The sequence below is a fragment of the Podarcis tiliguerta genome, assembly GCF_965153285.1.
Source record: "Podarcis tiliguerta genome assembly, chromosome: 13".
NCBI lineage: Eukaryota > Metazoa > Chordata > Lepidosauria > Squamata > Lacertidae > Podarcis > Podarcis tiliguerta.
This window is the reverse complement of record NC_139546.1, coordinates 51709399-51732269: the sequence shown is the minus strand read 5'-3', so window position 1 is coordinate 51732269 and position 22871 is coordinate 51709399. Positions and strand designations below refer to the sequence as shown.

The window sequence follows — 22871 nt, the reverse complement described above, 5'->3', positions numbered from 1 at the left end:
GCCTAAGAACGAAAAGAAGGGCCCTGCTGGATCATTTGTAGTTCTTTGCAATTCCACAAAAAAAATGGTGTCATCAGCAGACTTGGCTGCCTCACGGCTCACCACTAACTCCTGATTATTTAGGAGCAACTGAACAAAACACAGGTCCCAAACTTGGGAACCCCACTTTCTACATCCTTCTATGAGGAGGACAATCAGTTTATTCCCACTCTCTGTTTCCTCTTCTGTAACCGGCTACTGATCCAAAGGGTCCGTCTGCTCTTATCCCATGACTGCTGAGTTTAATGAGGAGTTTTGGGTGAGGGCTTTTAGCAGTAGCTTTTTGAAAACCCTTGTGCTTGTTCACACTCTCAAAGAACATGTTTGCCACCAGCTTTCCCCAGTTCTTAAGCTACCCAGCTTGTAATTTCCAGGGTCCCTTACATCCCTTTTTAAAAATTTGTCTGACAGCAGCCACCTTCCTGTCATCTGATGTCAAGGCTGAACTTTGGGATAAGTTGCATATTCCTTTTGTAGCAGGTTGGTAGGTTCACATTTCAGTTCTTTTGAGAATTCTTGGGCGGCTGCCATCTGGATCTGGTGATTTCTCAGCTTTTAATTTGTCATTAAGTCCTACAACCTCATGTCTTGTGACCCCTCTTCACTTCAGTTCCTCAGATTTCTTTCCTGCGAAAGTTAGTTCAGGCACAGGGACCTGCTCCACATCTTCCTCTGCGAGGACAAGTGCGCAGAATGGACTCTGTAATCTCCTTTTCCTCCTTTGACTTGCTTGTCGTCCCCACCGCCTCCCTAGCTGGTTTCCTACGTATTTCTAATATTTTTTTAATAACTGTTTATTGTTGGTCTTAATGTGTTTAGTGATGTGCTCCTCAGTTGTTATTATTCTTCAAGCATCCCTTATTGTCTGCTTGCATTTCTTTTGCCAGAGTTTGTGTTCACTTGGACAAGGCTTCGGTCTTCAGAGCTGCTTGGTAGCCACGCTGGCATCTTCTTGGCCCTGGTGGTACCTTTCTTGATCTACATTCTGCATTGTAGCTGAGCTTCTGTTACTGTGGCTCAGATCAACCTCCACGCCTTCTAGAGAGCTTTGGCCCTCTTCACTTCCCTCTTCAACTTTGCTTTTGTTGTTGTCGTTTAGTCGTGTCCGTCTCTTCGTGACCCCCTGGACCAGAGCACTCCAGGCACCCCTGTCTTCCACTGCCTCCTGCAGTTTGGTCAAACTCATGCTGGTAGCTTCGAGAACACTATCCCACCATCTCGTCCTCTGTCGTCCCCTTCTTGCGCCCTCCATCTTTCCCAACACCAGGGTCTTTTCCAGGGAGTCTTCTCTTCTCCTGAGGGGGCCAAAGTCTTGGAGCCTCAGCTTCAGGATCTGTCCTTCCAGTGAGCACTCAGGGCGGATTTCCTTCAGAATGGATTGGTTTGATCTTCTTGCTGTCCATGGGACTCTCAAGAGTCTCCTCCAGCACCAGAATTCAAAAGCATCCATTCTTTGGCAATCAGCCTTCTTTATGGTCCAGCTCTCACTTCCATACATCACTACTGGGAAAACCACAGCTTTTACTATACGGACCTTTGTTGGCAAGGTGATGTCTCTACTTTTCAAGATGCTGTCTAGGTTTGTCATTGCTTTTCTCCCAATCCTAGGTGATGTCTACCCACAAATCCAACTCAATTGTGTAACCTTGGAAAATGTCGATCACATCTCCTACCTGGGCAGTTATTTTTCCACATTGATGCCAAAATGCAGCATCACCTGAGCTCTGCGAGTGCGGCTTTCTCCCGAATGAAGCGCAGAGTGTTTGAGGACCGGGACATTCGCATGGAAGCCCAAATGCTTGTTTACAAAGCAGTTGTACTACCAACCTGTGTATCTGAAGAAGTGTGCATGCCTCAGCTTCACGATCTGTCCTTCCAGTGAGCACTCAGGGCTGATTTCCTTTGCTTTTAACAATCCCATATTTTTCAAGGTGTTTCCTCTTTCAAAGTCAGATGTGGCTGTATTGGATAACTTTTGCTAGGAGTCCTGGCTGACCAGGTGCCTGGAATTCTATGCTGGTACTTGAGATTTCAAGTATTTTACCCTGTTTGGGGTTGAAAATACTTTATGCAAGCAGCTTTGCATACATGTTTCCCGCAGGAGAGAATGCTTGTGGAATATTGCTGCATGTCAAATAAGTTGTGCACAGACGGCCTAGCGGACAATGGCTATACGGCTTGCAGCAGCAACAACCAGAATTTTTAGTGTCCGGCTGCTGCTTTTATACAGCGATCCACCAAAGAGTAAAATTATCCTCTGCAAATTCAGGGGTTCTCAAGTTGTAGAGTTGCTCATGAATGGAAGCGGTTTGTGTGCGTGGAGGGCTTGAAACTTTAAGCGGGGGGGGGGGGGGGGGTTCCTTGAAACTCTTTGACTTGGTGTCCCAAGCATTGCAAAGTTTGTACACTGCAATTTTAATTTAGCCCTAGCAGCGTAAGCCAGAGGGCAGGTAGACCAGGCTTGAGGTGTGGAACGTGGGAGATATAAATGTTCCTGTGTGCTGGCCTCATGGAATGAAGGGGGCTGATCCATCTGTGCTGAATGAATGATAAATGAGATGCTCTCCGCTGGCCTGGAGACGTATATAGCCTCAGGCGCAGCAGGGCTTTAAAGGGGATTCTTGGAGCTCGGCAGGCTGTGGGAGAGGGCAGGCATGGAGTAGTTCACAAAGACTCCAGAATCTTTGATCCTGCCCACATTACACAGTTGCGGGTCCGTGTTGGACGGTGCCCCCTCTGCCTCTTCGCTGGCCAGGCTAACTATTGACTGTGCCTAAGGGTGCACCCACTAGACTGATAGACAGGGAGCAAAGGGGGGAAGTTATTCTCCCTCTCTCTTGCCGTGTACATCCACTGAAGCTGAGTGTTGGAAGATTCAGCACAGATGAATGGAAGTATTTCTTCATGCAACTCATAGTTGACCTGTGGAACTCACTCCCACAGGAGCTACGGTTGTCCGTCAAGCCAGGTGGCTTTAAAAGAGACACTTTCCAAGAGAAGAGAGAGAGTTGTCGATGGCTGTTAGCCATGAAAGCCGTGCTCTGCCTCCGCAGTTACTGGGAAGAAGGGAGAGGGCAACTGGTGGGTCTCTGGAAGAACAGGGTGCTGGCTGAGATGGGCCTTTGGCCTGAAACAGCGGGCTTTTATTACGCACTCCATGTGGGCCTGCAGGAGTATTTTGCTTGGGCGATCAAATGGCAGGTAGCATCCAGACTTGCTAAAGAGGTCAGCAGGTCCTGGGACGAGGAGGAGAGAGATTTTTAGCATGCTGTTGAGGAAAGGAGTCTTGGGAGGCAGCCATGTAGTCAAGGATATATGCAGGCGCCTCTTCCAACCAGAGGTACTGTATTTTTTGCTCTATAAGACTCACTTTTTCCCACCTAATAAGTAAGGGGAAGTGTGTGTGCGTCTTATGGAGCGAATGCAGGCTGCGCAGCTATCCCAGAAGCCAGAACAGCAAGAGGGATCGCTGCTTTCACTGCACAGCGATCCCTCTTGCTGTTCTGGCTTCTGAGATTCAGAATATTTTTTTTTTCTTGTTTTCCTCCTCCAAAAACTAGGTGCGTCTTGTGGTCTGGTGCGTCTTATAGAGCGAAAAATACGGTAACTCCTTTCTGCTCTCTCCAACAGATGCTGGTTGAGTGCTGAGATTCCCAACTTAGGTTTTCTCTGTCCCAGCGAGTTGTGCGTGCTGGGATACTGGGCAATGAACACCACTTAAAGCCGGCTTCCTCCGGAGCTGGGAAGGAGATGTGTGGCCGTTTGCTCGTAGCGGAGCAGCTGGCGGAGAAGACATCTGTCCCCAGGAACACCTGTTCCTCCCATCACCCTTTAGACATGCAGGACATTTCGCCCTGCCCTCATCACGCTCCAAACTCAGAACAGGTTCAGGCCTCCCTCCCTCGATTGCAGCCCTGCAGCTGCCCTCCCTTCACCGCCCTGGCAGTGCCAAATGTCCCATGTTGTGGGCAGCAGGAGATGAAGAGAGAGGCAGGGGCATGGCTGCAGCCCGTCTTCTAAAAGCCACACGCCTGGAGGGATAAGGTGTGGTAGAGAATGGCCACCACGCAGAGAGATTGTTTGTAGAATACTTTAGCCTGTATTCAGGGGTGGAGTTGGCCTCCCTAAATCAGAAAACAATTATTAATCCAAGCGTGGTTTTCCCCTTCAAAAACGTCACCCCCCACATGTTTATCCATCTGTGTCCGTTAACCAGGCTAACCATTTGCCTCTTGGATCCTTTTTTTCCTAGCAACTCCAGAAAACATTCACTTACAAGTGTTACCAAATGTCAGTCCTGGTGCAAGGCAGGCCGTTCAGGTTTTAATCTTGAAACTGGCTTGGGTTTTTGAGGAAAAGCGGGTTATACATGTTGTAAATAAGTAGAGCGGTACCTCTGGTTACATACGCTTCAGGTTACAGACTCCGCTAACTCAGAAATAGTGCTTCAGGTTAAGAACTTTGCTTCAGGATGAGAACAGAAATCGTGCTTCGGCGGCAGCAGGAGGCCCCATTAGCTAAAGTGGTGCTTCAGGTTAATAACAGTTTCAGTTTAAGAACGGACCTCCGGAACGAATTAAGTACCGTATTTTTTGCTCTTTAAGGCTCACTTTTTCCCTCCTAAAAAGTAAGGGGAAATGTGTGTGCGTCTTATGGAGCGAATGCAGGCTGCGCAGCTATCCCAGAAGCCAGAACAGCAAGAGGGATTGCTGCTTTCACTGCGCAGTGATCCCTCTTGCTGTTCTGGCTTCTGAGATTCAGAATATTTTTTTTCTTGTTTTCCTCCTCCAAAAACTAGGTGCGTCTTGTGGTCTGGTGCGTCTTATAGAGCGAAAAATACGGTACTTAACCTGAGGTAGCACTGTAAGTGAATAGAGGGTTGCACCCAGGGAATCGGGCATTTCCTCCCCAACGGCTGTCCCACTGAGCACCTTTCCCTGATCCCAAGCAGCCCTGCATTGCTTTGGGATTAAAAAATGGATGGGCAGGTTGGGGTTGGCTCAGAGTGGAGTTCTTCTGCAGAAACGCCATCTGACCCAGAGGCCAGGCAGCATGTGAGCTCCTGAGCGCTGAAAGGAAGCTGCCGTGTGTTCTTTGAAGGAGGAGTCATGAGCTAGCTGCCTGGTGTTGGCTAGTCTGGCAGGGAATGTGATTTAGGAGGAGTAAATTGAAATAATAATAATAATAATAATTTATTATTTATACCCCGCCCATCTGGCTGGGCTTCTCCAGCCACTCTGGGCGGATTTCAACAAAATATTAAAATACAGTAATGCGTCAAACATTACAACCTTCCCTAGACAGGGCTGCCTTCTAAAAGTCTGGTAGTTGTTGTTCTCTTTGACATCTGATGGGAGGGTGGGTGCCACCACTGAGAAGGCCCTCTGCCTGGTTCCTTGTAACTTTGCTTCTTGCAGTGAGGGAACCGCCAGAAGGCCCTCGGCACTGGACCTCAGTGTCCGGGTATAACTATGGGGGTGGAGATGCTCCTTCAGATATACTGGACCGAGGCCATTTACTTTATTGTCACTTGTACAACTTGTATACAGTGAGATTACATGAGCACCCCCCACTCAGCTCTCTTTGTCTTAATTCCCCTCGTTTACTGACACACACCCACCAAACCCAAAAGTCAGTTGCCCTGTTGTTATCTTTTCATTCAGCAGCCTAACAGCCCGCAGATAGAAGCTGTTTTTACCCGGTTGGTGCGACTAATCAGGCTTCTATATATCTTCTGCCCGAGGGCAGGAGATCAAGAAAGTGCTGGCCAGGGTGTGAATCATCCCTGCAAATTTTCCCCGCTCTCCTGAGGCAACATTCTTCTGCTATTTCATCCAGCGGATTCACGGGACAGTCCATAATATCTTGTGCTGTATTCACCACCCTCCGTAGCCACTTCCTATAAGTCGATGTCAAACCAGCGTGCCACACCGTGATGCAGTATGAAAGGACACTTTCTATTGTGGACCGGTAGAAGGAGATCATCAAATGTTGATTGACATCGTTCTTTCACAATACTCTGAGGAGATGGAGTCTATGTCGGGCTTTCTTAGCCACCTGGGTTGTATTGATTTTGTATTGTATTTAAGAAATGTGACAGGGTGGGATGTGTATGAGAGAGAGGGAAAGTTCATGTCTTCCTGAACTTCCTGAGCAGGACATGTAAAAGTAAGTATTTCATGGAGCGCATAGTTAAAACTATGGAACTCCCTTCCACTGGAGGCAGCGATGGCCAGTAACCTAGATGCCTTAAAAGAGGTTTAGACAGATTCATGGAGGAGGAGGAGGAGGCTATTGGTGGCTACTGGCCACAATGGCTCTGTTCTGTCTCCACGGCTGGAGATAGCAGCTGGAAACCACAGGAGGAGGGGAGGGTTTTCTTGGGCTCAGATTCTGCTTGTGGGCATGTGGTTGGCTACTGTGGGAACAGGATGAAGGCGATGCCACACCTGGTTAGGCTTTCAGCTTCCATTCCGCACTATCTAGGCCCCTTAGGGGCCAGTGACTCGGAGGACTATGTCTTTGGGGGATGTCGCCAAGCTGCGACCTTTGCTTCCGCAGAGCTGTTCTTATCTTGCCAAGTCTCCCTTTCCATGCTGCTTCTTTGCGTTGGCTGTTTGGTATCTTAGGTCCACTGGTCCCAATCGAGGGACGCATTGGCTTGGTGGTGGTGGCTCCTTTTTTGCTGCCCCTTTTGCAGTGAGCTTTGGGGACTTGCCGGCTGTGGTGCTAACGCGGTGTCTCTTGTCTGTTCCTTCCCTTCCAGGGTTTTGTTAAAGATGTCCACGAAGACTCGGTCACAATATCCTTCGAGAACAAGTGAGTGTCCGCAAGTGCCTGCGCCCTACTCTGCTGTTTTTCAGAGAGCTGCCAGGCCAAGATCGGCCCATCCTTTTCCAGCCCTCTGGTAGTAGCAGCTGCCCCTGTGTCCTTGAGGTCCATCGTATGATGGGGGTACAGCCCTGGTATACCGGCTCTGAGCCACCTCTGGCAATGAAGCCCCACTGGCTTGGGCTTGTTTGCCTAGACATAGGAAGCTGGCATGTGATATGAATGCTGTGTGGGGCTGGTGCCTATAGCTCCATGCTGGCTCCTAGGAAATCGAAATAATATTCTTGCAGACAGCCGCTGCCCCCCAACCCATGTCCCGTGCTCTCACCCAGGAAACAAGCACACCACGAACTCTGGCCAATATAAGTTTCAGTAGTGGGAGTGGTTCCCATTCGCAAATCAGTAGTCAGTTGTAACAAAAACAAATCCATTCAAAAGTATGTATTCTGACGAGGATTACAAACTCAAATAGAGATTACAAAGTCAAACTCATAAGGATATGCATATGAATGGATTCGTTTTTGTTACAATGGACTATTGATTTGCGAGTAGGGACCACTCCCACTTTTGAAACTTATATTGAATCATAGTGTTGGAAGAGACCCCAAGGGCCATTGAGTCCAACCCCCTGCCAAGCAGGAAACACCATCAGAGCACTCCTGACATATGGCTGTCAAGCCTCTGCTTAAAGACCTCCAAAGAAGGAGACTCCACCACACTCCTGGGCAGCAAATTCCACTGTCGAACAGCTCTTACTGTCAGGAAGTTCTTCCTAATGTTGAGGTGGAATCTTCTTTCTTGTAGTTTGGATCCATTGCTCCGTGTCCGCTTCTCTGGAGCAGCAGAAAACAACTTTTCTCCCTCCTCTATGTGACATCCTTTTATATATTTGAACATGGCTATCATATTGGCCAGAGTTCTCGGTGTGCTTTTTTCTTGGTATATTGAATAACAAGAACTCCAACTTATTTAACCTCACCCAGGAAATGCTGGCCATTCCCACCCCCTGCTTTGCACTCTGGTGGCAGCTGGGTCGAGGGGAAGAAACAGGGAGCTCTGTTCTTGCTTCGTAGCAACTCCTGCCAGTGGCTAGATTGCTCTCCCCACCAAGAGTTCACTGCTTGTCTACCGGCTGCTGTATCAAACTAGGCACCCCCAGGCTACCAAATACAGCAGCGCAACAGAGCTCTTTCACTCTGGCTGGGGGTCCCTGCAGGATATGACATCAGGAATTTCCCACCCCTCAGAGCACACACAGTTGTTTGGTCACCCCAGGGTTTGGGGGAAGGTAGTTCCTTCCTCCTCAATCTGGGCTCCATCTTTATCTTCAATCTTCGTGTCCCTTGAGCCAGACACCCCTAACCCTGTTCTCCCAGACTCTGGAGACAGGAGGTTGCGGAGATGCCTGCCCAGAGGACTTTGTCACCCACCGGTGTAGGCACCGCGCAGCATTGGTGGTGGCCCCGATCCCCCAGCAGTTACGGAGCAAGGGGGCTGAACCCCAGCCCCACCCTCCTAAAGATCTCTGCGTGCACGCTGGAAGCTTATTGCAGAGCGAAAACCTTGGCACTTGCAAGCAACAGGGTGGTTTTGTTTGTTTGTTTTAAATGCTGCTTATTGGAGGGGTGGGGAGGCGAAAGTGCCTGAAATTCCTGACTCAGCAGAAAGCCAGAAGCGTCTGCCGGAGGAGAGAGGTTTGATCCGCTCGCAAAGGTCCTTCCTCGGCAGCTGAAGCGTCAGGGAGACACGTGTCTCTGCAACAGCTGTAAGGAGGGAAGCCACCCTGGCCTCTAGGCGCTGCAGTCAAGCCACCGTCTGCTCCCCCACCCCGCCTGGAAAAAAATAAAAAGCTTTGTGGCCGGAGGTTCAACGCTGGCCCTGCTCTCTGAGAAGAGCAGGTGCTGGATTGCTGGGGCTCTCGACGACAGGCCGCCCGAGTTTGCGGCTCTGGTTGTCAGCCAGTAAGGGACTAGTGAGCAGAGGGAGACTGGCAGCCAGCCAGCAGCTGTGTCTGGCCGCCTCCGCCTCCCCACCCGGGGTGGTGTGGGCGTGGCGGCGGTATGCAGATGCTGCCTAATTCCGCTGCAGTTAATGAGGCAGCCTTGCAGCACCACGGCCAGTTCCCAGGATTGTGCTCTGGCAGGGCCGGAACACAGCCGCAGCACGATCTCCCTGCGAGAGGCAGGGCGGGCTATAAATACCCGCCGAGTGGCTCTCTGTCGGCCCCAGTCTCCAGCCCTCCTTGTGGTGTTTCCTGAGTGGGGGGTTTGTCCTCGCGTTCTCCCCCCCCCCCCCATTTCTTTCATCTTGCCTCTGTCCCCCCCCCCCACCTCCCCAAGAACTCTTGCATGCTCTTAGCGGCCTTCCTTGCCTCTAAACTATTTTGACCCCCATCAAGTTATGGTACTGTGGCCTTTATGTCTAACCAGCGGCGTTGCCAAGTAGTTATGGTTCCTAGGAGCCAGCGTTGAATATTTAAGAGCCAGCGTTCCGTAGCTCTGGTGTGTGTGTGGAATTAAAGCCACAAGGTGGTACATTTGATTTCCTAGGTGCGTGTGCAACCAGGGGTCTGGAATTCTTTCTGGCATGGGCAATTGTGGTTGGAAAAGCATGCTGCTAGTAGCGGGGGGGGGGGGGGAGTTCAGGCCGGCTGCTGTTGTCCGATGCATGCTGCTGAGTCATTTGAGAAGAGAATAGCTTGTTAGGAATGGAGGGGGATACAGTGGTGCCCCGCAAGACGAAAAACTCGCTAGATGAAAGAGTTTTCCGTTTTTTGAGTCGTTCCGCAAGACGAATTTCCCTATGGGCTTGCTTCGCAAGACGAAACGTCTTGCGAGTTCTTGCGAGTTTGTTTCCTTTTTCTTAAAGCTGCTAAGCCGCTAATAGCCGCTAATCCGCTAATGGGCTTGCTTCGCAAGACGAAAAAACCGCAAGACGAAGAGACTCGCAGAACGGATTAATTTCGTCTTGCGAGGCACCACTGTATTTGGAGTGTGCTTCTACGAAGCAGCCATTCCGAATTGGTGGGAGTGCCAGTGTTGACCCAAGGTCCTTTCTGCTGCTTTCACCTGCGTAAAATTCGGCTCTTGGCATTGTTTAGCTTCCCAAGCACCTCCCGCAGCTTGTGAAGAAGCAGCGTTTTGTGTTGATGGGTAGCTGGTCTCCCCTTACTGTCACCTGGAATAACTCTCTGTCTCTTCGCAGCTGGCAGCCCGAAAGGCAAATCCCCTTTGGCGACGTGCGGCTGCCCCCACCTGCAGACTACAGCAAGGAGATTTTGGAAGGGGATGAGGTGGAGGTGAGTGAAGGCTGCCGAGAGGCTTTCCGCACCCTTCTGGGGGTGGGGGGTGGAGCAGTGGGGTGAGCAAGAAGCTGCTAGGCGTGGAGGGTGCCCCCCTAACTTGAATTTCTCTGTCCCCTTAGGTTTATTCCCGAGCCAATGAGCATGAGCCGTGTGGCTGGTGGCTGGCCAGGGTTCGAATGATGAAAGGAGATGTAAGTATCGAACAAAATATATCCCCCTTGAAATATTCCCAGGCATTCAGTGAAGGGGCAGAGTGGTCTCACCATTAACACATTTAATGCGCTGAGCCCCTTCCGCCTCCCCGCCACATGGTAGGAGCTCTTCATGTGCACAGCAAATGCTCACAGAATGGCTCCCAGAGCATCTGGGCGCCATGGGCCACAATGCGGAATAGTGACAGATGTTCTTATGATGCTTCTGTGAAGTGTTGTTATGAGGTTGTCATAATCAGCCTTAAGTTCACTCAATGGGAACAGGTAGAGTATAATTTTTTCAAGTACATAAAAAGAATGAAAGCAAGTAAATTTCCAGGGTCGTAAGCCAGTCTGAATTTTCAGGTGTGAAAGTTTCCACTTCCCTCAAACAGCAGTGATTAGTGAGTTTCTTAGTGTGAACATAACTGGTTCTGCATTTCCAAGAAAGACTGTTACATCCAGAGAGGGGAGGGGAACCTGCAATTGGGAGGGGGGGGACTGTGACCCTAACCCCATGGCAGAGTTTTCCAGGGTTTTTTTCCTTCCAGTTCTTTCTTCTTGCAGTTAGAATTCACTTTCCCCCTCCTGTTCGAGTTTACTTCGGCTTAACAACTCTAAAGGCAGAACATAACTGCAGCTCTTTTGGGCTCTTCCTTTGCTGTGTCAGTGAAGGGGCTCTCTCTGATCTCGTTCTCCTCTTGCAGTTCTACGTCATAGAATACGCCGCTTGCGATGCCATCTACAATGAAATCGTCACGTTGGAGCGGCTGCGGCCTGTCAACCCCAGCAAAGTGGCCACCAAGTGCAGCTTTTTCAAAGTCACCATTGCGGTACCAGAGGATCTCAAGGAGGCGTGAGTGTTAACATAAACACAATTCAAATGGTTGGTGCTGACCTTTAAAGCCCTAAACGGCCTCGGCCCAGTATACCCGAAGGAGCGTCTCCACCCCCATTGCTCAGCCCAGACACTGAGGTCCAGCTCCGAGGGCCTTCTGCTCGTTCCCTCAGTGTGAGAAGCGAAGCTACAGGGAACCAGGCAGAGGGCCTTCTCTGTAGTGGCACCCTCCCAGTGGAACGTCCTCCCACCAGATGTCAAGGAGATAAAGAACTGCACAACTTTTAAAAGACATCTGAAGGCAGCCCTGTATCAGGAAGTTTTTAATGTTTGATGCTTTATTATGTTATATATTCTGTAATCCGCCAGAGTGGCTGGGAATACCCAGCCATATGGGTGGGGTATTAATAATAGTAATAGTAATAACAACAACTGTGTGTGGGAGAGGGGGAGCTTGTCTGCCAAATCCACATTCTTTCCGATTCAAATCTCCATCTGAAAGGAAAGAAGCCTAAGAGCTTCTTAACAGAAGGGAAGTCGGTTTCAGGAGGTGCGCTATTGAATGAGTCAACTTTTCTGAATAAGCAATATGTAAGGCGCTGTGGGTTAAACCACAGAGCCTAGGACTTGCCGATCAGAAGGTTGGCGGTTCCTATCCCCGAGACGGGGTGAGCTCCCGTTGCTCGGTCCCTGCTCCTGTCAACCTAGCAGTTCAAAAGCATGTCAAAGTGCAAGTAGATAAATAGGTACCGCTCTGGCGGGAAGGTAAACGGCGTTTCCGTGCGCTGCTCTGGTTCGCCAGAAGCGGCTTAGTCCTGCTGGCCACATGACCCGGAAGCTGTACGCCGGCTCCTTCGGCCAGGAAAGCGAGATGAGCGCCGCAATCCCAGAGTTGCCTGCAATTGGACCTAATGGTCAGGGGTCCCCTTTATATTTACCTTTAAGGCCTTCTTAAACCAAATGTGAAGGGCATTTCTCCATCCTTGGGCAGTAGTCATTCTTGTCTCAGCCCACAAATATATAGTAAGAGTTTTACAAACTAGCTCTGCACCGTCCTCCTCGAACGTTGATCGTAAACGTAGCATGGCATCAAGACTCCCTGGGCTGCCTTCAGTCTCGGAGATCTCTTGTAAAACCTGTCTCCAAACTTCACGTACAGATTCACAGGTCCACCGCATGTGGAAGCCTGAACTTTTAGCGGCTCAGGTTGGCGTCCACACCTTTCCCGAAGCTTCTTACCGTTCCTCTGTTTCCTCTTCGCAGCTGCTCAAACGAAAACGTGCACAAGGAGTTCAAGAAAGCCGTGAGCGCGAACTGCATCTTCCTCAGTTCCACTAGCAGCGAGCTCGTCATCCTCGTAAGAGTCTTCCTCCTCTGTTCCGGGGGTGGCGTCTGCCTGCTTTTCTGAACCAAGTTGGGAGGAAAATGCCTGTGGCTTGTTCTCAGAGCCGGAACTTCTGTGGCTCTTCACTCCCCTCTAGTGGCAGGAACGGCAGATGACCACTGAATGCGCAACTGCCACTTCTACATCTGCTTGGTGCAGCTCTTGCATATTTCTCGTCCAGACCTGTGAAGGATTTCTTGTTTTGCACTTGGGACATGATAAAGGGCATCTTCCCAGGGTGGGGTGGGGGAGTTTCTCTCGCTTCAGAGGAAATGATCCTCTCCAGGACCTGTGGTTTCCGTGTTAAATTTGCTTTAATTTTAACCGGGTGGATAATAATAATTATTATTTTTATTTATACCCCGCCCTCCCCAGCCAAGGCTGGGCTCAGAGCGGCTAACAAGCAATAATAAAAACAAGCGGAATGAATACAACTTAAAAACAACATTAAAATATAAAAATGTAGCTTCATCGCAGGAGGAGAAAGGAAAAGAAAGAAGAAAGAGAGGGTGGGAATCAAATTGGCTCCAAGCCAAAGGCCAGGCGGAACAACTCTGTCTTACAGGCCCTGCGGAAAGAAATCAGATCCTGCAGGGCCCTGGTCTCATGAGGCAGAGCGTTCCACCAGGCCGGAGCCAGAGTTGAAAGGGATGACTGACAGCTTGAATTCTTGTTAGACTAAACACCTTAAAACCTGGTGGGGCGATTCTGTGTCGTAGGCTCACCTGTGTTCTTGGTTTGCCAGCACACGGCAGCCTCACTAACTTTTGCGCTCTCTCTCCCTGCAGTCCACAAACGAGTCCACCGTCAAGAGGGCGTCCCTGCTGGGCGACATGCACTTGCGGAGCATCCGGACTAAGCTGATGCTCATGTCCCGGAATGAGGAGGCCAACAAACACTTGGAGGTGAGAGAGAGAGAGGACCCTCCGAGTGCCACAGCGCCCCCTGAGGGCAAGAGCAGAGAAGTCTCTGGCTCAGGACTAGCTGACAGTAGCTGCCATCCTGGGCCCGAAGGACAGGAGTGCAAAGCGGGGAGGCGGAAGGGCGCCTTTCTAAAATGTGAAGCGGTGCTGGAGAATGCAGTGTTTCAGTTTGGGAGAACTTCCTGCCAGATACGGATGCCAGAATATGGCCAGAGGCCCATCTGGTCCAGCCCCCTGTTCTCCCAGTGGCCAGTCAGCGACCTCTTATGGGAAACTTGCTATCAGGACCCCTGCCAAAAGAGCCGCTCTCCCCTCCTGCCGTTTCCAGCAGCTGGTATTTGGAAAGCACGCTTCTGCCTCCAGCTGTGGGCACAGCGTTCTGTGAAAGTCACAAGCTTGACATAATATAATAATAATATATTATTTATACCTCGCCCATCTGGCTGAGTTTCCCCAGCCACTCTGGGCGGCTCTCAATCGAGTGTTAAAAACAATACAGCATTAAAGATTAAAAACTTCCATAAACAAGGCTGCCTTCAGATGCCTTCTAAATGTCAGGTAGTTGTTTATCTCTTTGACATCTGATGGGAGGGCGTTCCACAGGGCAGGCGCCACCACCGAGAAGGCCCTCTGCCTTGTTCCCTGTAGCTTTGCTTCTCGCAGGGAGGGAACCGCCAGAAGGCCCTCAGAGCTGGACCTCAGCGTCCGGGCAGAACGATGGGGTGGAGACACTCCTTCAGATATACTGGGCAAAGGCTGTTTAAGGCATTAAAGGTCAGCACCAACACCTTGAATTGTGCTCAGAAATGTACTGGGAGCCAATGCAGATCTCTCAGGACTGGTGTTATGTGGTCCCGGCGGCCACTCCCAGTCACCAGTCTAGCTGCCGCATTCTGGATTAATTGCAGTTTCCAGGTCACCTTCAAAGGTAGCCCCACGTAGAGCGCATGGCAGTAGTCTAAACAGGAGATAACCAGAGCATGCGCCACTCTGTCCAGACAGTCTGCGTGCAGGCCTCATCCTGCGTACCAGATGGAGCTGGTAAGCAGCCGCCCTGGACACAGAACCTGCGCCTTCATGGACAACTGTGAGTCCAGAATGACTCCCAGGCTGCACACCTGGTCCTTCAAGGGCACAGTTGCCCCATTCAGGACCCACGCGCTAACCTTAGTTGATCCAGTAAGACTTGCTCTGTCCCCAAGTGTGGCTGCCTGGCCTGAATGCTAGGCCTTTTGTGGGGGGTGAGGGCCCAGGCTTGAAAAGAGAGGTGACTTCTGAGACCTGTTTCCCTTCGTTCCTCTGCCTCTCCCCCCAGACGAGTAAGCAGCTGGCGTCGGCATTCCAGGAGGAGTTCACGGTGCGGGAGGACCTGATGGGGCTGGCCATCGGAACCCACGGGGCCAACATCCAGCAAGCCCGGAAAGTGCTGGGCGTCACTGCCATTGAGCTGGACGAGGAGACCTGCACCTTCCGCATCTACGGGGAGGTAGGGGCCGGGGGCTTCTTCTAGACTTCTGGGAGAAGAGGGGGTGGGCCGGCCTGCTTTTGTTTCGCTCGGTGCTGGTGTGTGGAGAAAAGGAACAAAGACCACCTGATAAATGAACCCTGTGAGTGGGGCCGGAAACTCCGGTTGTGGGGCTTGGTAAGCAAGGCGGCTTTAAGTGAGGAGGAACGAACTTTGGGGTGTTTTGGCCTGAAGGGAGAAAGGCCGAGTGTGTGGCTGTGCGGTGGGAAGATCTGCAAACACTTTGTCAGGCCTGAGCAGCCTTGGTGGCCTAAAACCTCGCAAGCCATCAGCATAATGTGTTGATCTGCTTGGCATGCTGTTCCCTTTTCCTCCTCCGCAGACCCCGGAAGCCTGCAAGCAGGCCAGGAGCTTCCTCGAATTCTCCGAAGACTCTGTTCAAGTCCCTCGGAACCTAGTCGGTGAGTGAGGCAGTTTTCTAGCTCCAAGACGAAACCTGATGGAGCACCCCATTCTTTCTCTCCCTTCACAAAAACATACGTTTGTGAAACCAGATTCGGAAGCCAGTTCTACCTTGGAGTTTGCTTGGGAGTTGAGCTGCAGCAATTCTGCTTCAGAAAACCCAGGATTTAGACATGCAGGGGAAGGTTTCTCAAGCAAAGATTTGTTGCATAGATTTTCCTCGATCAAAGAAGGGAAGGGCGTCAATGATTTTCCTTCCCCGTCATTGGCAACGAGTGCAGATGTACGAGGGTGTGTGTGCAAAAAAGGGGTTCTTTTTGGGATGGAGGTGTTGTTTACTAGTGGGTCATCTCATCCATTGACCTGTCCCCCTCCAAGGCAGTGTGGTGCCAATTTGCAAGTGATTTGGCACTAGGGACATAGAGTTAAGGCGGCAGAGCAACGTGCCGACAGCCTGTGTGTGCTTGATTTACGCCCGCCCTTCAACTCCCTGTCTTCATTTGCCCCCTGCAGGGAAAGTGATAGGCAAGAACGGCAAAGTCATCCAGGAGATTGTGGACAAATCCGGCGTGGTCCGAGTTCGGGTGGAAGGCGACAATGACAAGAAGAACCCCAGGGAGGAGGTAAATTGGGCTGCGGAGCGGAGAAGCCACAGCAGCAGCTTCTTCCTGTGTGGGTCCCCTGCCCCATTTCCCAAGCCCCAAGTTTCCGTCTCTTCTCAAAGCCACAGTGTCCCACGCTTGCCCACGTTTGCCACCCCCCATCAAATCATCACATCTGCATTTGTCTGCTTTCAGTCCTTGCTGGCTGGTCCAGTTTGTCCCCTGGCTAGAGCTGTCCAAGACACAGACATTGGACAAGAACCAAATGTATGTCTCTGACTCTTTCTTTCTTTCTTGGATCCCGATAATCTTTCCCTCTCGAAAACTCACACGGGCCTGCCCTCTGTCCCGCTCTGGTCGAAACTCTGCTTTCCCAGAGCACAAAATGTCATCCCTTTGGTTTAACTGGGATGCCTCTGCGGGGAACCTTGACTAATTGGCTTTAAAGCTGGCAGCCCTGGTAACCTCTCCGTGTTCTGCCTGGGTAAAAGGTGCCTGCCAACCTTTGCCAACCTCCCTGTCTCCTTTCCCCAGGGGATGGTCCCTTTCATCTTTGTGGGAACGCGGGAGAACATCAGCAATGCCCAGGCGCTGCTGGAGTACCATCTCTCCTACCTTCAGGTAAGGCCGTAGGTGTGGTTCTCCTGGGCTGTGGCGAGGGAGGATTTGGGCCACGGGGCAAGCCTGCTTCCATCCCCCTGGGGCCAGAGCCATCTTCGCCAGACCCCTCCATTTTGGGACACAGGTGGGCTGCATCAATAGGAGTATAGCATCTAGATCAAGGGAAGTAATAGTGCCACTGTATTCTGCTCTGGTCAGACCTCACCTGGAGTACTGTGTCCAGTTCTGGGCACCACAGTTCAAGAAGGACACTGACAAACTGGAACGTGTCCAGAGGAGGGCAACCAAAATGGTCAAAGGCCTGGAAACGATGCCTTATGAGGAACGGCTAAGGGAGCTGGGCATGTTTAGCCTGGAGAAGAGGAGGTTAAGGGGTGAGATGATAGCCATGTTCAAATATATAAAAGGATGTCACCTAGAGCAGGGAGAAAGGTTGTATTCTGCTGCTCCAGAGAAGCGGACACGGAGCAATGGATCCAAACTACAAGAAAGAAGATTCCACCTAAACCTTAGGAAGAACTTCCTGACAGTAAGAGCTGTTTGACAGTGGAATTTGCTGCGAAGGAGTGTGGTGGAGTCTCCTTCTTTGGAGGTCTTTAAGCAGAGGCTTGACTACCATATGTCAGGAGTGCTCTGATGGTGTTTCCTGCTTGGCAGGGGGTTGGACTCGACGGCCCTTGTGGTCTCTTCCAACTCTATGATTCTAGGTGCAGAATGTCAGAACTGCTGCCCAGGTCTGAGGACCTCTGCCGCTCCCCTCAGGTGCTGACATCTTGATGTTTGAAGATCAGCATCATGGGAAGGCAGCTTTCCAGCTACCCCTCCTCCTTCCCCTTGGAATCTGCTTCAGATCTCTGAGCAAGATCACAGGCTGTTTCCAGGACCAAGGGGAAACTCTGAATCTCCTTTTTTATTTTTGCTGTTGGGTGCTGGATATTGCTAACAGCACTGAATTTTTGGGGTTGGTTTTTTGGGGTATGTTACTATACTTACTGGGGATGTGGGTGGCGCTGTGGTCTTGCCGATCAGAAGCTTGGCAGTTCGAATCCCCACAATGACGGGGTGAGCTCCCGTTGCTCGGTCCCTGCTCCTGCCAACCTAGCAGTTCGAAAGCATGTCAAAAAGTGCGAGTAGATAAATAGGAAGGTAAACGGCATTTCCGTGTGCTTCTCTGGTTCGCCACATGACCCGGAAGCTGTATGCCGGCTTCCTCGGCCAGTAAAGCGAGATGAGCGCCGCAACCCCAGAGTCGGTCACAACTGGACCTAACGGTCAGGGGACCCTTTACCTTTACCCTTTACCTTTACTATACTTACTATGGTTATAAAATTTCATTTTGCACTCTTTGGTTTTGAATTGCATTCCTGTTTTCTTTGAGTGTTCGGGTTTTTTGGGGGGGGGGTATAGAAAGCGGCATACAAATAAAACGAGTGAAGTCCCGAAGATGTACTGGTGTTCCCCCCGAATGCTTTTGTGCAATTGTTTTGGTAAGGTGCTTGGGGGCCTTTCCTGTCCTTGGAAGAATCCTGACCGTTTGTGTCCTTGCTGCCCGACTTTCCCCCAGCTTTTTTTCAAGCGCTGCTGAGAGACGGCCGGCGTAAATTCCACGGCACTCTTGAAGCAGACACTCTTCCCTCCTTCTCTGCCAGGCCCTTGGCTCCTCCCCTACTGGGGGGGGTGGGGGTGGCCTGGGGCCTTGTTCTCAGCCCCTTTCCCCTTCCCCCCGCTAGGAGGTGGAGCAGCTGCGCCTGGAGCGGCTGCAGATCGATGAGCAGCTGCGCCAGATCGGCCTTGGCTTCCGCCCCCTCTCCAACCGGTCGGATAAGGAGCGGGGCGGCTACACCACGGACGAGAGCACCTCCTCCTCCCTGCACGGCACGCGGACCTACGGGGGCAGCTACGGTGGGCGCGGCGGCCGTGGGCGCAGGGGACCCAACTCTGGCTATGGTGAGTTGGGTGAGGCCTGCTGTATTCCGGGTGGCAAAGGACTGCGCCCAGAATATCTGGGGATTGCACACATAGAAGAGCTTTTTGTGTCACATTGCTAGCATCCCACCAAATCAGCCATTTAACATCAAATTAGTTGTTTAGCATCCCTCCAAATCAGCCTCTTAACATAAATCAGTTGTTTAGCCTCCCTCCAAATCAGCATCCCTCCAAATCAGCCATTTAACATCCCACCAAATCAGCCGTTTAACATAAATCAGTTGTTAGCCTCCCTCCAAATCAGCCGTTTAGCATCAAATTAGTTGTTTACCATCCCTCCAAATCAGCCATTTAGCATCAAATTAGTTGTTTACCATCCCTCCAAATCAGCTGTTTAACATCAAATTAGTTGTTTAGCATTCCACCAAATCAGCCATTTAGCATTCCACCAAATCAGCCATTTAGCATTCCACCAAATCAGCCGTTTAACATCAAATCAGTTGTTTACCATCCCACCAAATCAGCCGTTTAACATAATTCAGTTGTTTCGCATCCCACCAAATCAGCCGTTTAACATCAATCAGTTGTATAGCATCCCTCCAAATCAGCTGTTTAGCATTGGAAGCAGGAATGACAAGTGGGAACAGGTCCAATCTCCTCCCTCCAGAACAACTGGAGGGCAGAACATTAGCAGTTTGGGAAGAAGCTCCTGTGCGCAGTGCTGGCTGTTGGATCAGGATAGCAAACTACCTGTGGGAATGAATATATTCTACCTGGGATGGGGAGGTTCTGTTGACAACCAAGTTCATTGCTCTGTGTGAAACGTGGTTGTGCAAGCATTGCCTCAGCTAGTGTGCTTGCCACCTCGAAATTTCATGGAAGTGAGCCTTTTTGGTTACAACTGTTTGATTATGGGACACCTTTGCGGCTGTAAGAGATTCAGGAAGCTCCATCTGTTGGAAGTTTTAAGCATCTCTTAAAAACTCAATTGGGGCACAGGTGGTGCTGTGGTCTAAACCACTGAGCCTAGGGCTTGCCGATCGGAAGGTGGGCAGTTCGAATCCCCGCAATGACGGTGTGCGCTCCCGTTGCTCGGTCCCTGCTCCTGCCAACCTAGCAGTTTGAAAGCACGTCAAAAGTGCAAGTAGATAAATAGGCACCACTCCGGCGGGGAGGTAAACGGTGTTTCCGTGCACTGCTCTGGTTCGCCAGAAGCGGCTTAGTCATGCTGGCCACATGACCCGGAAAAACTGTCTGCGGACAAATGTCGGCTCCCTCGGCCAGTAAAGCAAGATGAGTGCCGCAACCCCAGAGTCGTCTGTGACTGGACTTAACTGTCAGGGGTCCTATGTTGAAGATTAGGAGCATTTGCCCTGCTTGCTGTAGCAAATTTGCTGCATGTTGATCTCATTTGTAGACATTTTACTGTGTTTAGTATATTTTGACATTTAATACTTTTAGAGTCTTCTAAAGCAGTTAGAGCAGCCTTTCTCAACCTGCGGGTCCCCAGATGTTGTTGGACTACAACTCACATCATCCCTGAGCTCTGGCCTTGCTAGCTAGGGGTGATGGGAGTTGTAGTTCAACAACATCTGGGGACCCACAGGTTGAGAAAGGCTGAGTTAGAGGTTTTGATAATGAAACGGTGAGTGCAACCTCCTGCCTGGAGGCAAGCAGTCTCCCTGCCACCAGTCTTTCCCCCTGCTGCGCAGTTCACCTGCAGCATCCAGACTCTAAAATGGGTGGGGTGGCTGCTGAGAGCAGCTCGCTGGAGCCCCTGCTCTAAGACCAGCCACTTAAGTTCCCACTTGGGCCCTCCCTTTCCTCGCCTCGTCTCCCTAGCTACCAACTCGGACGTGTCCAACGCTTCGGAAACGGAGTCGGAAAAGAGAGAAGACTATGAGTGCCCGCCCCTCAGCGACCGCGACCCCCGCCCGGAGGACAACCGCAGACGGCCTGGGGTGGGGCGGGGCCGAGGCCCTGCTCCGGCTCCTCGCGGAAGTAGCAGCAGCGGAGGAGGCGGCAGCAAGTACAGCAGCTCCTCCATCAGTTCAGGTACGAAAAGAAGCGGAAGCCTTTTTGAGATCCCCGCAGCCAGAAAGCGGGCGTGCTCCATCACTCTTGTGTCCCAAACCCTGAGCAGGACGTTCCTGGGCTTGGGTGGCCAGCTGGATTCAAGCTTTGCTGTGACTTGGTGGGTGAACAGCCTAAAGACACCTCCCCCCCCCATCGGTGGCTGTTGAGCTCTGGATTTCCTAGGAGAAAGGCCTAGGACAGGGTGGTCTAACATGTGGTAGCCTTGAGGCCTTTTTTTGGGAACATCTGACACCCTAACCCTGCCCCCCACAAAGCCAGGTGAGCAAGGCTTTGGGAAGGCAGTGTGAGGACCCTCCGACAGGGTCCTAGAGTCCTCCAGCCTCCTACCCAAAGCCTATTTCGCATTTTACCAGCTTTGGGAAGGAGCTGGGAGGCCTCTAGGACCATAGCTGTCAACTTGCAGATTTGAAAATAAGGGGCCAGCAGCCTTGAAAATAAGGGACCAGTGGCCAAAATAAGGGATTTTAGACAGCCAGTTAAAAAGGACCAGATACAGTGGTGCCTCGCAAGACGAAAAGAATCCGTTCCGCGAGTCTCTTCGTCTTGCGGTTTTTTCGTCTTGCGAAGCAAGCCCATTAGCGGATTAGCGCTATTAGCAGTTTAAGGGCTATTAACGGCTATTAAAGGCTTAAGGGATTAGCGGATTAGCTGCTAAAAGGCTATTAGCAGCTTAGCGCTTTAGAAAAAGGGGTTGGGGAGCGAAAAAAACCCTCAAAAATCACAAGACATTATCGTCTTGCGAAGCAAGCCCATAGAGAAATTCGTCCTGCGAAGCACCTCTGAAAACGGAAAACCCTTTCGTCTTGGGGGTTTTCCGTCTTGCGAGGCATTCGTCTTGCGGGGCACCACTGTAATTTTGGAGAGCAGCGCCGGTTTTTAGCCGTTCGTTTCCAGAGGTTGCTGCTCAAGACACCAGCCGATGAAACCCTGCAATTAAATAACTACAAGCAGCAACCACTTTTCACGCAAAACGAAGTCCAAGCTGCGAAGGTGCTGCTGCAGTTCTGTATCTTTTCTCTCGTGCTCCATCTGCAGCTCTCAATTCCATCAGGCGGGGTGGGAGGAAGGGGGGGGGGAAATAGCGCCCAAATTAAACCCGCAGATCAGCCCATCTATGCTAGTCTACCACGACAAATCTATGGGAGAAGCGTTTGCGGTCCTTCCCTTGTAGCCCTTGGAACACCTGCCCGCACCTCCGCCTCCACCTCCTTTTTCTCCTCTCTGAACTGCTTTCTCTATGGTTGCCCTCGCTCTCCTCCAAGGCTCCTCATCAATTCATAGACCATGCCAGGCTGCCCATCTCATTCGGTCCGTCGGGGGCACAGCCGCAGTACGGCCAGCGGGAGCGGCGGTGACGGGCAGAGGGGAGGCCCCAGTCAGAGAAGCTCAGTTTGGCGGCCCCGAGGAGGATAGCGGCGGAAGGGCCTGAGGCTTCCGGCAGGGAGGGATTCCCGGGGGCCGAGGCTTGTGAGAGGAGGCCGGAGGGGGGTGGACCGGGCAGCCAAGCAACACAGTTGGCCGGCAGGGAGGGAGGGAGAGGAGCTGCTTCCTTTGAAACCCGGGAAATTTAAGGAACATCGGTCAATAAGGGACAGCAGCGGGACATGGCGCTGGGATAAGGGACTGTCCCGCCAAATAAGGGACGCTTGACAGCTATGCCTAGGACCCTTCCCCAGAGCCTTGCACCTCTTCCACTAAGCCTGGTGCCTTGCTTCTCTAGCCTTGGGAAGGCGGGCCGAGGCGGAGGGCATCAGGTCTTGGCCTCCCCCCCACCTTGCGCGGCAAGACCGTTGACGGGCGGCCTCTTCCCTCTGCAGTATTGAAAGACCCCGACAGCAACCCGTACAGCCTGCTGGACAACACCGAGACCGACCAGACCGCGGACACGGACGCCAGCGAGTCGCAGCCTGTCAGCAACCGCCGGCGTCGGTCCCGCCGGCGCCGCACTGACGAAGACGCCACCATGATGGACGGAGGCCTGGAGTCGGACAACATGTCCGTCAACGAGAACGGCCTGGGTGAGTGGAGGGTGCGGAAGACCCATTCCCAGCTGATCCGGAAGAGCTAGGAGATGTGGAAGATGGGGCTGGTGGGCTCTTTCTCTTGGTGGAGGGGGTCAGTCTATCAGGGTTCCGGTAGCCCCTACCTGCCTTCCCCGCCAGCTGAAAACTTTCCTTTTCCTGTTTTG

General features: G+C 51.5%; 2 protein-coding genes across 3 annotated transcripts in view; one reads left to right on the top strand and one right to left on the bottom strand.

Annotated features, from left to right (window-relative positions):
* Positions 1 to 22871, bottom strand: part of CD68 (CD68 molecule) — a 116004-nt gene that overhangs the window by 36631 nt on the left and 56502 nt on the right. The window lies entirely within an intron of this gene.
* Positions 1 to 22871, top strand: part of FXR2 (FMR1 autosomal homolog 2) — a 32454-nt gene that overhangs the window by 5549 nt on the left and 4034 nt on the right. The window contains exons 2-15 of one of the 2 annotated variants that reach the window (XM_083410277.1): positions 6806 to 6858; positions 10075 to 10168; positions 10294 to 10365; positions 11073 to 11221; positions 12467 to 12560; positions 13376 to 13492; positions 14826 to 14996; positions 15358 to 15436; positions 15951 to 16060; positions 16235 to 16306; positions 16574 to 16660; positions 18391 to 18607; positions 20429 to 20641; positions 22501 to 22701. In XM_083410277.1, the coding sequence (XP_083266403.1) occupies positions 6806 to 6858; positions 10075 to 10168; positions 10294 to 10365; positions 11073 to 11221; positions 12467 to 12560; positions 13376 to 13492; positions 14826 to 14996; positions 15358 to 15436; positions 15951 to 16060; positions 16235 to 16306; positions 16574 to 16660; positions 18391 to 18607; positions 20429 to 20641; positions 22501 to 22701 (1729 nt within the window). The remainder of the gene's footprint in view (positions 1 to 6805; positions 6859 to 10074; positions 10169 to 10293; positions 10366 to 11072; positions 11222 to 12466; positions 12561 to 13375; positions 13493 to 14825; positions 14997 to 15357; positions 15437 to 15950; positions 16061 to 16234; positions 16307 to 16573; positions 16661 to 18390; positions 18608 to 20428; positions 20642 to 22500; positions 22702 to 22871) is intronic. The other variant, XM_083410278.1, reaches the window with a different exon arrangement.